General features: G+C 38.0%; 3 protein-coding genes across 3 annotated transcripts; 1 reads left to right on the forward strand and 2 right to left on the reverse strand.

Moving 5' to 3' along the window:
• Positions 1-23: 23 nt before the first annotated feature.
• On the reverse strand, positions 24-624 carry LOC127770837 (basic blue protein-like). Its single transcript, XM_052296620.1, has 2 exons — positions 414-624; positions 24-226 (listed from the first exon to the last, which is right to left on the reverse strand). Exons 1-2 carry the CDS (start codon positions 622-624, stop codon positions 24-26), a joined length of 414 nt encoding a protein of 137 aa, XP_052152580.1.
• An 869-nt stretch (positions 625-1,493) lies between these two features.
• Positions 1,494-4,793, reverse strand: LOC127771508 (WAT1-related protein At3g30340-like). Its single transcript, XM_052297429.1, has 6 exons — positions 4,486-4,793; positions 4,222-4,284; positions 3,979-4,095; positions 3,122-3,557; positions 2,378-2,529; positions 1,494-1,931 (listed from the first exon to the last, which is right to left on the reverse strand). The coding sequence occupies exons 1-6, from the start codon at positions 4,665-4,667 to the stop codon at positions 1,754-1,756; spliced, it is 1,128 nt and encodes a 375-aa protein (XP_052153389.1). The 5' UTR covers positions 4,668-4,793; the 3' UTR covers positions 1,494-1,753.
• Positions 4,794-13,734: 8,941 nt separating this feature from the next.
• LOC127769441 (uncharacterized) lies at positions 13,735-14,238 on the forward strand. The gene has a single exon (XM_052295026.1). It carries the CDS (start codon positions 13,735-13,737, stop codon positions 14,236-14,238), a length of 504 nt encoding a protein of 167 aa, XP_052150986.1.
• Positions 14,239-14,550: the final 312 nt, after the last annotated feature.

Genomic DNA, 14,550 nt, shown 5'->3' on the forward strand with positions numbered 1-14,550 from the left:
TTTCGTTTTTGGTGTCTTTGCTATTATCTAGCGGTGACCGCGATCTTCATCATGCCCTTGTCGCAGTCGCCCGGGAAGCCGGAGACGAAGAAGGTGACGCCGGGGGGCAGCGCGACGCGGTCGTCGCCGGAGCCGTACGCCGTCGCGTTGGCCGGCGCCCTGCACAACGCGTAGTCCACGTCGCCCACCACCACCACGTTGTGCGCGCTCGCGTCGTAGCTGAACACTACGTTTTACACGCACGCCGCCCGCCGCCGCCGCCGCGGGCGCCATTAGCACCGGCCATGACGGATCAGTTTCAGTAAAAAGAAGAAGAAGAAGAAGAAGAAGAAGAAGAAGAAGAAGAAGACAGATGAAGCAAGCAGAGGGAGAGCAAGCTAAGCTAGCTAGACATGGATGGAGCAATTAGCTACCGAGCACGTCGCCCGCCTTGAAGGGCTTGTAGTTGGGCCACCCGACGACGCCGGGGCTCCAGCCGGCACCGTCGCCGACGGGCCACTCCCTCCGCGCCGCCGCCGGCTCGACGCCGCATTGCAGCGCCAGGATGACAAGGAGCAGGAGCAGGCCGAGGTGAACGGAGCAGATGGCCTTATCGCCGCCGCGGCCGCCGCGTGCCAGCGCCATTGGAGCAGGAGTAGTCTCGAGCGAAGAACGCGGAAGAGCTTAAGGCTATAGGCCTCGGTAAAAGTCCTTGGGTCAAAGGGCTCTCCTTCGTACCTCTCTCCATTTTATAATATAAGATATAATTTTTTTTAGATATTTTATAATATAAAACGTCCATACATACTATATAGAATTAGCTAGCACATACTCCTTTTTGAAATATAATTAACTAGTACATTCTCTAATTTTATTGGGTGTATATATTGTATTTATTAGAGTGATTTAAGCTAGGAGGTGATAGTAATTGTTTTTTAATGTTTGGATTAAGGATAATTATACACTATATTTTGAAACGGAGGGAGTATAATTTAAACTCTTAGGCAAAACAAGGGATAAGTGTTAGCAGGTATTAATTCTTGGCTTCTTGCCTTTGTGATTGCTCATTGCTCATCATCAACACGGGGTTCACATTCTCTATCATAATGACACTATCATTATAGATACTAACGTGTGGGACAATAGAAAAGTAGAATCCATATGTCAATGATTGTAATGGTAGTACCACCACCAAAATGACTCTGGTCCTACTCACATTCCAAGGTTTTCTTCGTGACGCTTCTAGCATGAGAGGAAAACCTGATATTCTTAGAGTGTCATTTATTTTAGAACAAATTTTGAATTTTAAGATTGTACTTATTTTGAGGTGGTGTGAGTATATATTTTGTAAACCAAACAACATTTCACATTGATTTGTGAATGTATTCAGAGCTTTAAATGCACAACGGTTTATACAAGAATTGTTGAAAAATATTTTAATAGAATTCTTGATTTTTTAGTGCGTGGGTTCCATGTGCCCACTTACTAGTATATATGGAGTGCGTTCATTTCACTTCAAACTATATGTAAATATCATTCTCTTGATCCGTTACAACTTACAAGCATACAAAATTAATCATCTTGACCAACTTCCTTCCTAATTGGTCGAAATGCATATATATATAGGGCAGGAAATCTTTTTTCTGCCGTGAGGACTAATTTCACTACTTGATGCATATGAATTCATTTTTTCTTTTAATCCACGGTCGAGTGCGACGTCCTTCACCGGCGAGCATGCGTTGCGTATAGCTTGTTAATTATTGTTACGACATTACTAGACAGTTTGCATCTGTACATTAGTGGTTTCTTGATCATCATGGCCGTGTTGTTGTTGCAGCACAGGCACAGCTTCCTTGGCTGGATGAGATGATGATGATGATGGTGATGCCTCCTTACTCTTTCCCCAGAGAACGAAATACAGGCCCATGATAACCAAAGCAGAACCTATCACACTGCACATATATAGCTAGTGTCAAATAAAACATGATCAATATGATGACAATAGTAATTACTCACTCCGTTTCAGATTATAAGTCGTTTTGACTTTGTAATATTACTCTATTTATCTAAAACTTGGTCAAACTTTAAATAGTTTGACTTTAACAAAAGTCAAAACGACTTGTAATCTGAAACGGAGGGAATAATTAAACATGACAAATACACATAACTATAACGTACTAACTTCATTTTAAAATATAATGATTTGTAGAATTCAAATTTTATACCATAATATAAGGATTCGATCATACACTTATTCTCATGATTCCAAAGCCAATCACATGCTTGCAAAGGGAATATAAGTAATTCAAAATTTAAGAATTGACAACTGAAACGACTAAAAGAAAATTTTAAACAAGCTAAAAAAATATTATATTTTTAAAACGGAGAGAGTACTTACGTTCCAAGGTGAAGTTGCTCACGGAGAACGATGACGTTGATAGCAGCTGCAATGATCTGGATTAGAGGCGTGAATGCAGTCGTGAACACCGGCCCTCTCTGCTCCACACACCATGACATTGCCAAGAACCCTATTCCTGACCCAACTATCCCCTGCATATATAGATATCAATTCATCCATCCATCAGTTGCAATTAATTAATAACAATTGTTCTAATTAATTAATTAAGGTATGGTACATTAAAACGCACTAAGAATGCGCAATAACTAAAACACGCTCCTTATATAGTAAAATTTTTACTGCGAGTTATATCGTTCTCAGATATCATATTCTTCCTCCGTTTAAGGTTATAAGTCGTTTTGACTTTGGTCAAAGTCAAATTGCTTCAAGTTTGACCAAGTTTGTAGAAAAAAATAGTATCAACCCGAGACAAATTTATTTTAAAAATATATTTAATTAACTAATTTGGTATTGTAAATATTACTATATTTGCGTATAAACTTAGTCAAACTTAAAGTAGTTTGACTTTGACCAAAATCAAAACAATTTATAATATGAAACGGATGGAGTAGTAAACATTTTAGTACTAGGCTCAATAAGAGTATCCGACAAATTTGACTACTAAGCTCAATAAGAGTATAACAATGATTGCTCTCACAGTTAAAATTATACAATGTTAAATTTGTTTTAGCTATATTGCAATATAGGTGTAGTATAGCACGGAGTATATCTATAGTGACGTACCACAAAGAGCACGGTGATGATCTGAAGCTTGGTCCTTAAGATCCATGGGGGCAAGCTAACCCTGTCGATGGCCAAGGCGACCACGGCCATCTGGAGGAAGCTGAGGAAGAACATCAGGGCCGTCCCCGAGTAGAGAGCCGGGTACTTCCTGGCGATCCTCGACTGCAGGATGAACCACAGCGACCAGCAGGCCGACCCACCCAGCAACGCCACCGACCCGATCGCCCATCTGTGCGCGCCGCCGACATGACCGGCGGCGACCACCGCCGCCGATGCCATCGGAGAGGAAGAAGAAGATGATGATGAAGAAGATGAAGATGATAGCTTGGTGAGCGATGGGCCCTGGTAGAGAGCAAGGACCATTGCTCCGCTGAATCCTAACACCGTGCCTCCCACTTTAGCTATGCCAGCTATGTTCAGGTTAACTTTCTCCAGCCTGCACATATTTCAATCTTAAATTTGATTAGAAATTTTAAGTATCTCAAGATATTTAAATTTTACACTTTTTTTTTATCTCGGGATACTTAGTACCGAAGATACTAAAATTTAAGTAATTTTATCATTTTTGAAAAAAATATTGGAAAATAGCATATTTTCTAGTATAAAATTTAATACATATACTTAAGTACCGTAAAATTTCTATCAAAATTTACACTAGAAAATTCGGCACCTATCGATACCTTCTCAAATATGGTAAAATTACCCTAATTTGTCCTTCTATACTCATTTCATATTTTCATGCATACCAATTAAAAAGTCCTGTTTTCCATGCAGATGTATGTATGTTTTGAGTTAGTTAATTATTATATATTCTAGCTAGGGGGAAATTAATGAATGAATGAATGAATTGTAATTACCCATAAGGCAGAGCTACAAGGAAGGTGAAGATGGGAGTCATGTTGATGAAGGCGCAGGCGAATGTTGCGGTGGTGTACTGCAGCCCCAGGAAGAAGAGCCACTGGGTAAGGGACGCTCTGCACGCAGGTACACATTTGATTTAATCAATTCATCATTTGTTAGTGCATATATATACACATATAATGATCTTTCATCACGTTAATTAAACTATCTATGTAGTGTATATATGAAAAATGACTTGCCCGAGCACCGCACTGAAGAAGAGATACACCAAGACTTCAGCTGTTAGCTTTGGTCTTGTCTTCCTGCATCCATTCCATGCAGCACAATATATATCAGTTAATTCCTTAAAACATACATCTATATGTTACTATATATACAGCTACAATATATACAATAACAATTGTAGCTAATTAATCTATCAATTGGCATGCTAATATACACTGATCGCGAATTGGTGAAGAACTGAATCGATCAGAAATTCAGAATGCAGATATGCTATATACCTCTCCCGGAAGTAGGCGATCGGGGCGAGGAAGAGGGTGGCGATGAGCTGACGAAGCGTGATGAGGACGGTGGCGTGCATCCCCTCGTCCAGGGCCATCTTGATGAGGGTGTTCATCACCGCGAACACCACCACAACCCCAACCATTGTCAATGTTGGCTTCCAACTATTGCAGCTACCCATATCGATTCAGGATCGATCGATCTCTATCTAGCTGATCAATGGCTAGCTAGCTACAAAGCTAATCTGAAATATGTGTGTTTGTGTGTGTATATATATGTGGTTGCTAATTGCTTTGGCACTGCTAAGTATATTGGCATCAAGGATGCTGCAGGTGGCAAGAATTTATATGCATGCCTGCCCTGGCCTCCAAGTGATGACAATCTGACAATATTCCGTTCCTTGCTTAATTACATGTATCACGCGGTACGGGCGTATTTGCCCTTTGCTTTAATTAGGTGCACTCAAGAATGATGCCAATAAGGTATGGTACGAACAAATGTATTAGTTATTAATTAGCTTTACTTTAATTCCTACACCACTCAAGATGAACAATTTATAATTAATTATCACTGCATGACCAAAATATTTTTTTTTAAAAAAAAAAGCTGAAGAATTTGTTCATCAACTTTATGCAAGCATTTTTTTTTAAAAAAAAAGAGGAAAGAGAGGTTTGGATTCTTTGGCTAGCTTGGAAAAGGTACGCGTTAGATTACATATATAATTAACAAGGAGTAATGATCCTAATATATGTATGTGTCAAAGACACTGATGAGGAGAGATCTTCCAAATTAACACAGTTGTTAGTATATGCAAATTAATCCGGCCTGTTCTTAATTTTCTCCTGCCTTAGATCGATCATATCTATCTAATACTCTAGCAGTGGTTAATTTTGTCCTGCAGCTTTAATTTGATCACAGGGAGAGGGATGCTAGCTGTAGATATATATATTTATCAAAGGCCGACAGCATATGTACAGGGAGATTGAAAGGAAAAGAGATGCTTTCTTTGGTGCGTCATCCGTCGTTGGTCAGCAAGGTGACTTGAGGGGAAGGGAAAAAAAGAGTTAAAGGTCATATAGACTTATAGTATATGCTCCAACAAGGAAAAGAATGATCGTTAAAAAAAGAAAAAAAAATATGTACACCTCAAATTGACACAAATATATAGTCCCTCCGCTTCATATTATAAATCGTTTTGACCTTTTTCTAAGTCAAATTTTATAGAAAAAATTAGCACAATCTTAAACATCAAATAGATGTTTGTTTTGTGTTAAAAGTACTACTATATTTTTTAAAAAGTTTGATTAGAAAAATAATTAAACGACTTATAATATAAAACAAAGGAAGTAGCAAACTATATAAATCAGATACCATGCATGCATATATAGCTGGGCCAGCTCTTTTCTCTTCAGGGCATCCAATGCTCCTCCATTGTTGAACAAGTATTGATCATGTAGAACATTCAATGCTCGCATGAAAGAATTGATGTGCCATTTTTTTTGCCAGATTGAACACATGGGCCGGCCGGGCGACCCCTAACAATTCTGTTTACGTTAGTCATCTTCATGGCATCTTAGACCGTTCTTCCCTCGATGTTCCCAACCTCACTACTCTCTGTTTTTTTATGTGCTCTTCCCAACTGCTAAAAGATACGTTTCTTTAACAAGTGTCTATACAAAAGTTTTATTTTTTTTTCAAAAACACGCAAAAAGATCGCATGCCAATATATTAAAACGAATATATTAAAACGAGAGTTTAGTTACACACTGTATATAAAAGGTGCTGTAATTTTTAAAATTTTTTAAAGCTAATACTTAATTATTCTTGTGATAATTCATTGATTTTTTTACATGCGAAGAGAAAGGGTTTTCAACGCCTCCAAAAGAACACGGTCTTTAGAGAAAGAGAAAATCCCCTATATACCTATGAAAGTTCACATAATCCCTTCTATATCCCTGAATTTTGCTCAATCCCTTATATACCCCTAAATTTTAGTTTAGATCCCTTCCATGCCCTTTCCGTTAGTTGACCGTTAAATTCTTTTGAAAAAGTCCATTTTGCCCTTTGCTATGAAGAAACATAATAAATTAATGAAGTATATTGTTGGAATGTAAAAATTTATTGGATGAGACTATTATATTTATGAGTATGTGATGCACCATATTATTTGTGACAAATTTAGTTTTGCATATGATATAAAAAGTTGATACTTATTTATTAGTTATTAAAAGTTCTTTTATGTAGCATATGTGTTTTCAAAGTAATACAACAGATTTGTTTATTACTTCAGAACACATATGCTAAAAAAAATCTTTTAATAACTAATAAATAAGTATTAATTTTTTATGTCATATCTAAAAGTATATTTATCGCAAATAATATGGTGCAAAACTATCTCATAAACATAATAGTCTCATATAACAAATTTCTATGCTCCAACAATATACTCTATTAATTTATATACTTCTTTATACCAAAGGGCAAAATGGACTTGTTCATAAGAATTTAACGGTCAACTAACGGTCAACTAGCGGAAAGGGTATAGAATGGATCCAAACTAAAATTCAGGGGTATGTAAGGGATTGAGCAAAATTTAGAGGTACAGAAGGAATTAGGTGAACTTTCAAGGGTACACAGGGGATTTTCTCTTAGAGAAACCGAGTGTAATATTACTCTAATATTATTATTTTCTTCTGCTTGAATTCTTCCTTTTGCTGGCGAAAGGAACCGTGTGTCACACGCTGGCACTTCGTGTCGGCCATATATATTTAGCCTCACATGTGCAGCAGTAGTGTGCATTAATATGCTGATTTGTATGCCCCCGTCATATGTAAGAGTATATGCTAACCGACCAGGCATCATATCAGAAACAGTAAATATTCAACCTTTACGTACGTGCGCTGAATAATTTCTCTGCTTTTGCTTGCTCTTTTTTTCTAGGAACAATACTGTTATGATGTTTCATTAATTAAGCAATATTAATAATATTCCTTCTTTTCTGAAAAAAAAAAGGTTGCACGTATATGAATGGAGGGCCCTCACATCATAATTTAGAGAAAATACCCCTGAAACTTCACCCAATCCCTCCCATGCTCCTGAGATTTACTTATTTCCTTCCATACCCTTAAATTTTAGTTTGGATCTCTTCTATACCCCTTTCATTAGTTGACCGTTAGTTGACCATTAAGTTTCTATCACAAAGTCCAATTTGCCCTTTGGTATCAAGAAAATATAAATTTATGAAGTATATTGATGAAGTGTATAAATTTATGGTATGCGAATATTATATGTATGAGTTTATTTTGTGAGATATTATTTAACAAAAGTAATATTTTAGTTTCGCCTCGCGAAGGGAAAACAAGAATAATTTTTATCTATGACAAAATTTATTTTAGATAAAACAAAAATAAATATTTTTTACCATTAAAAAATGTATATATAGCATATTTTGTTATAATAGTACAAAATTTTTATAAGATAAATCTTTTTATGCGAGATAAAAATTAATTTTGTTAAATAATATCTCACAAAATAAACTCATAAATATAATAGTCGCATACAATAAATTTATACGCTCCATAAATATACTTCATAAATTTATATTTTCTTTATACCAAAGGGTAAAATGGACTTTGTATTATGAATTTAACGGTCAACTGATGGAAGGGGTATAGAAGGGAACCAAACTGAAATTTAGGGGGTACAGAGGGGAATGAGCAAATCTCAGGAGTATAGAAGGGATTGAACGAACTTTCAAGGGTACACAGTGATTTTCTCCAGAATTTATTAACAGGAGTGGAGTAATATAGGTACTGCTAGCCGAAAGTCTTATGGACCTTTCTTTTCTGATGAAATAAAAAGCTTTGATCGATTGATCCGTCAAAACATATACTCCCTCCATTTTAAAATGTATAACGCCGTTGACTTTTTCATAAACGTTTGAGCGTTCGTCTTATTAAAAAATTATATAATATTATTTATTTTGTTGTGAATTGTTTTATTATCAAATAAAATATAATTTTAACCTATAAGTTTGCATATTTATGCTAAATTCTTAAATAAGACGAATACGCTGTGAGAAAAATCAACGGTATCGTATTTCGCTAGTTCGACACAAGTGCAGAGGCAGTGCACATAGCAAAATGCAGGGATGCGATGCCGCTGCACCTAAGCGGAACTGATATAAGCCTTGTGTCAAAGGGCTCTTCTTTCAACAAAGGCCAAATGGCTTCATATTTATTTTACTTTTTTATTTCTGTTCTTCGGATCCTATCGTTACAGTTTAAATTCATATATACTTCGTTATGCTTAGCAATGCAAGGGATAAGTGTTGGCAGCTATATTAGTTCTTGCCTAAATGATCATAAGATGGCTGTGTATATATATACGGATGACAGGAAAATGGGATATCGTGGTTAATATAAGAATGTAACTATTAAAATGTATCATTTTTTCGATAATGATTAAATGTATCATATAGGGTCTAAACATAAAAAGCTATAATATTCAAGATTCAGGTTTACATAAAACCTAAATCATGCAATGCTGAACCCTCATGTAATCATGTGTGTGGTGCGTTTCGTTCTTGCCTCTCTATATGGTTGAACATGCAACTAAAAAACGAATCAACATTTGCTGGGATAGCGGAAGACAGGCCGACCAAATCTCATTATAAGATAAGGAGAAGTACATTACATACTTACAGGTTACAAATAGATTACATCAATAAGAGATTGAAAATGAATTGACATTGTGATAGTCAGTAAAGTACAATGTGAAAAGAGTACTCCTTGTTAAACAAGAGTCGAAAATTTAACTAGATGGTTTCTCATGTGTTGTTGCGGGATATATAAAGTTTAACATGGGTGAAATATTTGGTGGGAGAACAAAATATATTGCTACGTATACAAAGTAACAGGACATTCAACTTATTAATTAAGACCGTAAATTGCACTGTATGAAAAACATTTTGATTGCATGGTCATCTATAACCGCGCATTAAAATTAACAGGTACATGAATGTTTTGTGCAAAGAGGATTGTAACTGAAACAACAAGTAGGAATAGATTCCAACTGTGGAAAGGTGAAAGCGTCACCAAAAGAAAGTATATCTACATGCACCATTGGAATCTAAGGCGCCATAGAAAGATATGAACATATTGGTTAGACGCTCATGTTCCATGTCAGATAGCACTAGCACTATTAAATATCCTCTCACGTACAATAGTACGAAGTAACGTTTCCAGCGATAGCCCATCGCATTTTTTAGCCGTTTCCAAGCAATGCAACCAGGGCCGGTCCTATGATTTCGAGGGCCCTAGGCGAACTCATCGCGATGGGCCTTCTAAGCTATATATAAAATTTATTGATATATATATATATATACGCTAATTTTACTTGCAAAACGAAAACAAATACATCCATATATTAAATTTAACATGCCTGGTAATTATCAAGAAATAAAGTCGACCAAAATAACAATATATTTGTAACTTGGAACTAATATCATTATTCATTAACTTAATGAAGAATAGAACCACATCACATCCATTGTTTCCTATGAAAAGATACTTCTTCGGGCATTTCCTGATACAAAATCATCAAGAACAGTATTAAGATCAATAGTGTCCAAGATATCCTTCTCGATTGAGCATATAGCCAAGCCATTTAACCTTTCTTGCAACATAATTGATATCAAATAGTTATTCAACAACTTCAAATTTGAGAAACTTCTTTCAAATGAAGCTACCTTCATAGGTACGATTAAGAGAATTCGATAGGCAACTGAAACATTTGAATAGAAATCTGCATCCATAACAAACTTCAGAATCTCGGGCACGAACATCGAAGAATCTGGCAAACTCACTTGCAGCACCTTTAATTCTAAATAAAAATCATTGATCTCAACATCGGATAAGATACTATATTACTAGTATTAGGTGTTGGCACCCCCACCATTATGGGCCCCCTACCATCATGGGCCCCGGCAGTCGCCTCGGCTGTATAGGGCCAGGGCCGGCCCTAAATGCAACACATGACGTTTACCAACCGTTAGGAATCGTACGAGGATTGTATAAAGGAATCACATGCGTAGTATTTTTGATATATCCCTATATGTTATGAAGCGAGAGAATGATGAACAATATATATAGTCTTTGTGGGAGTGTTGATGATCTAATTCAAAGGAAAAGTCAAGGTGATTGAAATGGTGGATATACTACCTCCGTCCCAAAATAAGTGCAGCCGTGGATATCCGTGCCCAATGTTTGACTATCCGTCTTATTTAAAAATTTTTTGAAAAAATTGAAAATATTTAGTCACACATAAAGTATTATTCATATTTTATCATCTAATAGCAATAAAAATACTAATTATAAAAAAATTTAGATAAGACAAACGGTCAAACATTGAACGTGAATAGTGCAAAACTGTACTTATTTTGAGACGGAGGGAGTAGTCAATAGTAATTTCCTACACCTCTACTGTAAAATGGCCAACAATTTCTAAGGTGACGTGGTTCAATCTTATTTCTTCAAAAATATAGAAAATTACCATTAACTACACTAAGTTAGAATAAATTATATAATTTATAGGGTTCATATAACCCAACCCTCGTATATGGTTATGGGTGGACCCAGGCCCGAACGACCTACACCATAGCCTAGAGCCTGGAACTTATCAACTAATGAACTAAAGGTCCATGCAACACAAATAATTTTGCTGATACTAGCGGAAACAAAACCCAAACTGGGATGACGTTGGCTAGGCCTAGATCATTTCTAGATCCATTTCATGGAAGGAGTAAAGGTTGAGTTTCATAACATTTTGTAATATTACGCCACTCAACAATCAGTCCATGTCTGTCCTTCACGTTTCGTCCATCTAATGTTTGATGTACCATTTTTTGAATTCTTCAAAGAAAAGAGTACCCTTTTTAACAACATTCACCCAATATCAAAATCTTGTTTGCGTTTTATCTCTACTCATGCGAAAGAAAACCAAAATTGCCACTCCGTTTAGTTAAAGATGAAATTGGTTTCTTTTTTGTTGGCATTGTGTACAAGCCTGCCTGGCTGCCTATATGATCAGAGAGCTTGATCAGAACCATTATTCAGTGCTCGAAATCCATGTTTTCAGCCTCATTTTCTCTGTGGACTCTGAAGAGAAACAACGACAGTGAACGCTCGTCAAAACTCGCGAAAACATCTTGAAAGAAACCAAACAGATGGATAGATCAAATGCAACACTAACCATTCATGAAGTAAAAAAGAAATCACTCCAGTGCATGTTAGGAAAATATGTGGTGGAAACTACATATCTAACGAAAACTTGAAAATTATTATCGAGTAAAAAATAGATGTTTAAGATTTGTCCACGTTAGAGTATGGTTTACGCTACATATTTTTCTGTACATGTCACCCTGATACTAGGGCCTTGAGATATCTCCCTACTCTAGTAATTGCGCCCCCAGTTCTAATGCCAGCTACAAAAATATCTACTCCCAAAATATCAGGCCCACTTGTTTTACAATGAATCTGCACATAAACACACATCTAGTTCAGCAAAACAGAGCAAGTTCAGGAAATTTATTTTACTTTTTAGACTTTTTTATTTTTTTAATTTTATTAATAGACCTTTCTAAAAAATATTTTCAAATCTGAACTTTTTGTCACGCTAGCCTGCCTGGCGCGGCCAAATAACTCTGTCGCGCCACATTCAGCTGGCGTGGTGGTGTTGGCCTACCACCCTAGCCCTTGCCACGCCATTGTGATTGACGTTGCCAAAGTGTTCCGTTTTTAAAAATATTTTTTTAAGAAAGGTCTAATAATATAATCAAAAAATAAAAAGGTTTAAAAAATAAAAAGTTTTCCTAGTTCAGTCAGGTTTCAGTAGTTCATAGAAGCAGAGCGCCTTGGGGTTGGCCGACGTGGGAGTGGGGCGTCCTGCCGGCGATCTCCTCCCGGCGAAAGCCATGACTCATGAGCACGGCCCTCCTCTCCACGCTCACCGGCGCCGGTCGGCATCGCCATGATCAGCTTGTACCCCATGGCGCTTGCCGCTTGGCGGTGAAAGAAAACTAATCTGGAGTAACGTCGTCGGTGCGACGGTTCGTGTTAATTGTATCGCAGCAAAACGGCGAGGAGGAGAAGTACATATATGTATGCGTCAGAGATTGGTTAGCCGGGATCCTATTTACATGTAATCAAAACAACCTTAGCTAAACTACCGGCCACCTAATCTCCAACTCATATGGTTTACAATGGATAAGCACATACTCTAACAGGCGGTAGCCATGAACGCCAGCCCTACACAAGAACACTCTGAGCAAAACACAAGAACATAAATAAAAAAGACTACGAGAATATGGATTCTAATCTCTTGGTGGACGTCCACCCGTTTTTTCGTGTCAACTAAATGGTTATGAATTATTTTTTAAAAAATTAACAAGATAGATTAATATGTAATATATCACTTTACAAATATGTAAGTTTATATTTGACTTCTACAAGTAGTAACAAAAAAACTTTTTTTTAAGTTGTAACAAATATGTTACAAGAAACGGGTGGACGTCCACCCGAGTGTTTAAAACAGTTTCCCCATCTTGCTATAATACTTCACAATCGGTGATAATCCTTGTTCTTGTTGATGCTTCTAGTTTTGCAATCACCAACAATTTTTTTTTTTGTTCTAGTCCACTGTCCTCACAAGTTCAGCTGCTAGAGAGGCCGGTCAGTCATTTTGGTAATTTTAGGCAGGAAACAACTGCATAACCAGCATTGGAATCCATCAACACATTGGTGATCTAGTACACTCTGTTGACACACCATGCATCCAATCAAAGTGATGAGTATATCTGTGTTCCTTCCTTCCTTTACAACATTGCTTGCACTGGATCTTCCACAGCCACAGGAGCCATCTGTTTCTGCAGAACCAGATCGAAGGGGACAAAAAACTATCTGAATTTCCAGCTCAATCCACAGATCCTAGAAAACAGACGGCCAAATAAAACTGAACACCATTTGTCAGCATTTTGGTAAAGGCTCTGAACTTTTCAGGTGTAATGCAATTCATGGAAAGGAAACCAGAAAATGTCCGTAGTTTTGAGTGAAGCGAGGAGGAAGGAACAGAGATGTGAAGAACACTCCACCGACAATCTGTGTACATTTTCCATTCGGGTGCCAATATATACAGAACTCCTCCATTGATCATCTTGCTGGTGGCTTAATTAATATACGCAAGCACGATCAATGCCTCCTGTCAACGCGGGCACGGCGGCGCCGGACTCCGGCACCGGCAGCATTGCCGCGAACGACGGCGACGGCGACCTGCACGGCGAGCAGAGCAAGCTGGTCGCGATCTCCGACGAGGCGCCAAACGTCGACAGGGCGCTCGCCACCAGCCGCCCGGCGACCGCCGACGGCGCAGGCGGCGGGGACGACGTCTCGCCGAGACTGCGGCGGCGGCTGCTGGAGATCAAGAAACGTGGTCTGGAGGTCGAGGAGCAGATGCTGGCGCTGGAGCAGCGGCGGCTGAGGTGGGCCGCCGCGGACGCCGAGGCGCGCAGGGAGGAGGACGCGGAGCTGGAGAAGATGCGGGTGGAGAACGGCGTGGCGAGGGCGGAGAACGCGCGGCTGTGGAGGCGGCTGCTCCGGCGGCGGCGGGAACGGGAGCTCGGCGTCGGCGGCGTCAGGTCGAACAAGTGTCGCGACGGCGCTGCAGCAATGGAAGGAGAAGAGAAATCTGTACCGTAGTGTCATATGTTTCTTTTCTCAATTTTTTTCTTTTTCTTTTTTCTCTGAATTCTAGAAAAAAATTGTTGATGTTTTTTTTTCTCCTCGAATTCCTAAAAAAAAAAACAGGTTTAACCATCACCATTATAATAAAATTTGATTAACTCAAAAAAAAAGTACTCCTAAATCTATGTCAGAATTTGATATATCCATATTCATTTACCCTACTTAAAAATTGGTAGTACCGAAATTCATTAAGGCCTTGTTCGGTTTGGAGGGGATTTATTCCACACCACATGTGTGGAATTATTCCCCTCCAATCCCTCCCTCATA

Source organism: Oryza glaberrima, chromosome 4, assembly GCF_000147395.1.
Source record: "Oryza glaberrima chromosome 4, OglaRS2, whole genome shotgun sequence".
NCBI lineage: Eukaryota > Viridiplantae > Streptophyta > Magnoliopsida > Poales > Poaceae > Oryza > Oryza glaberrima.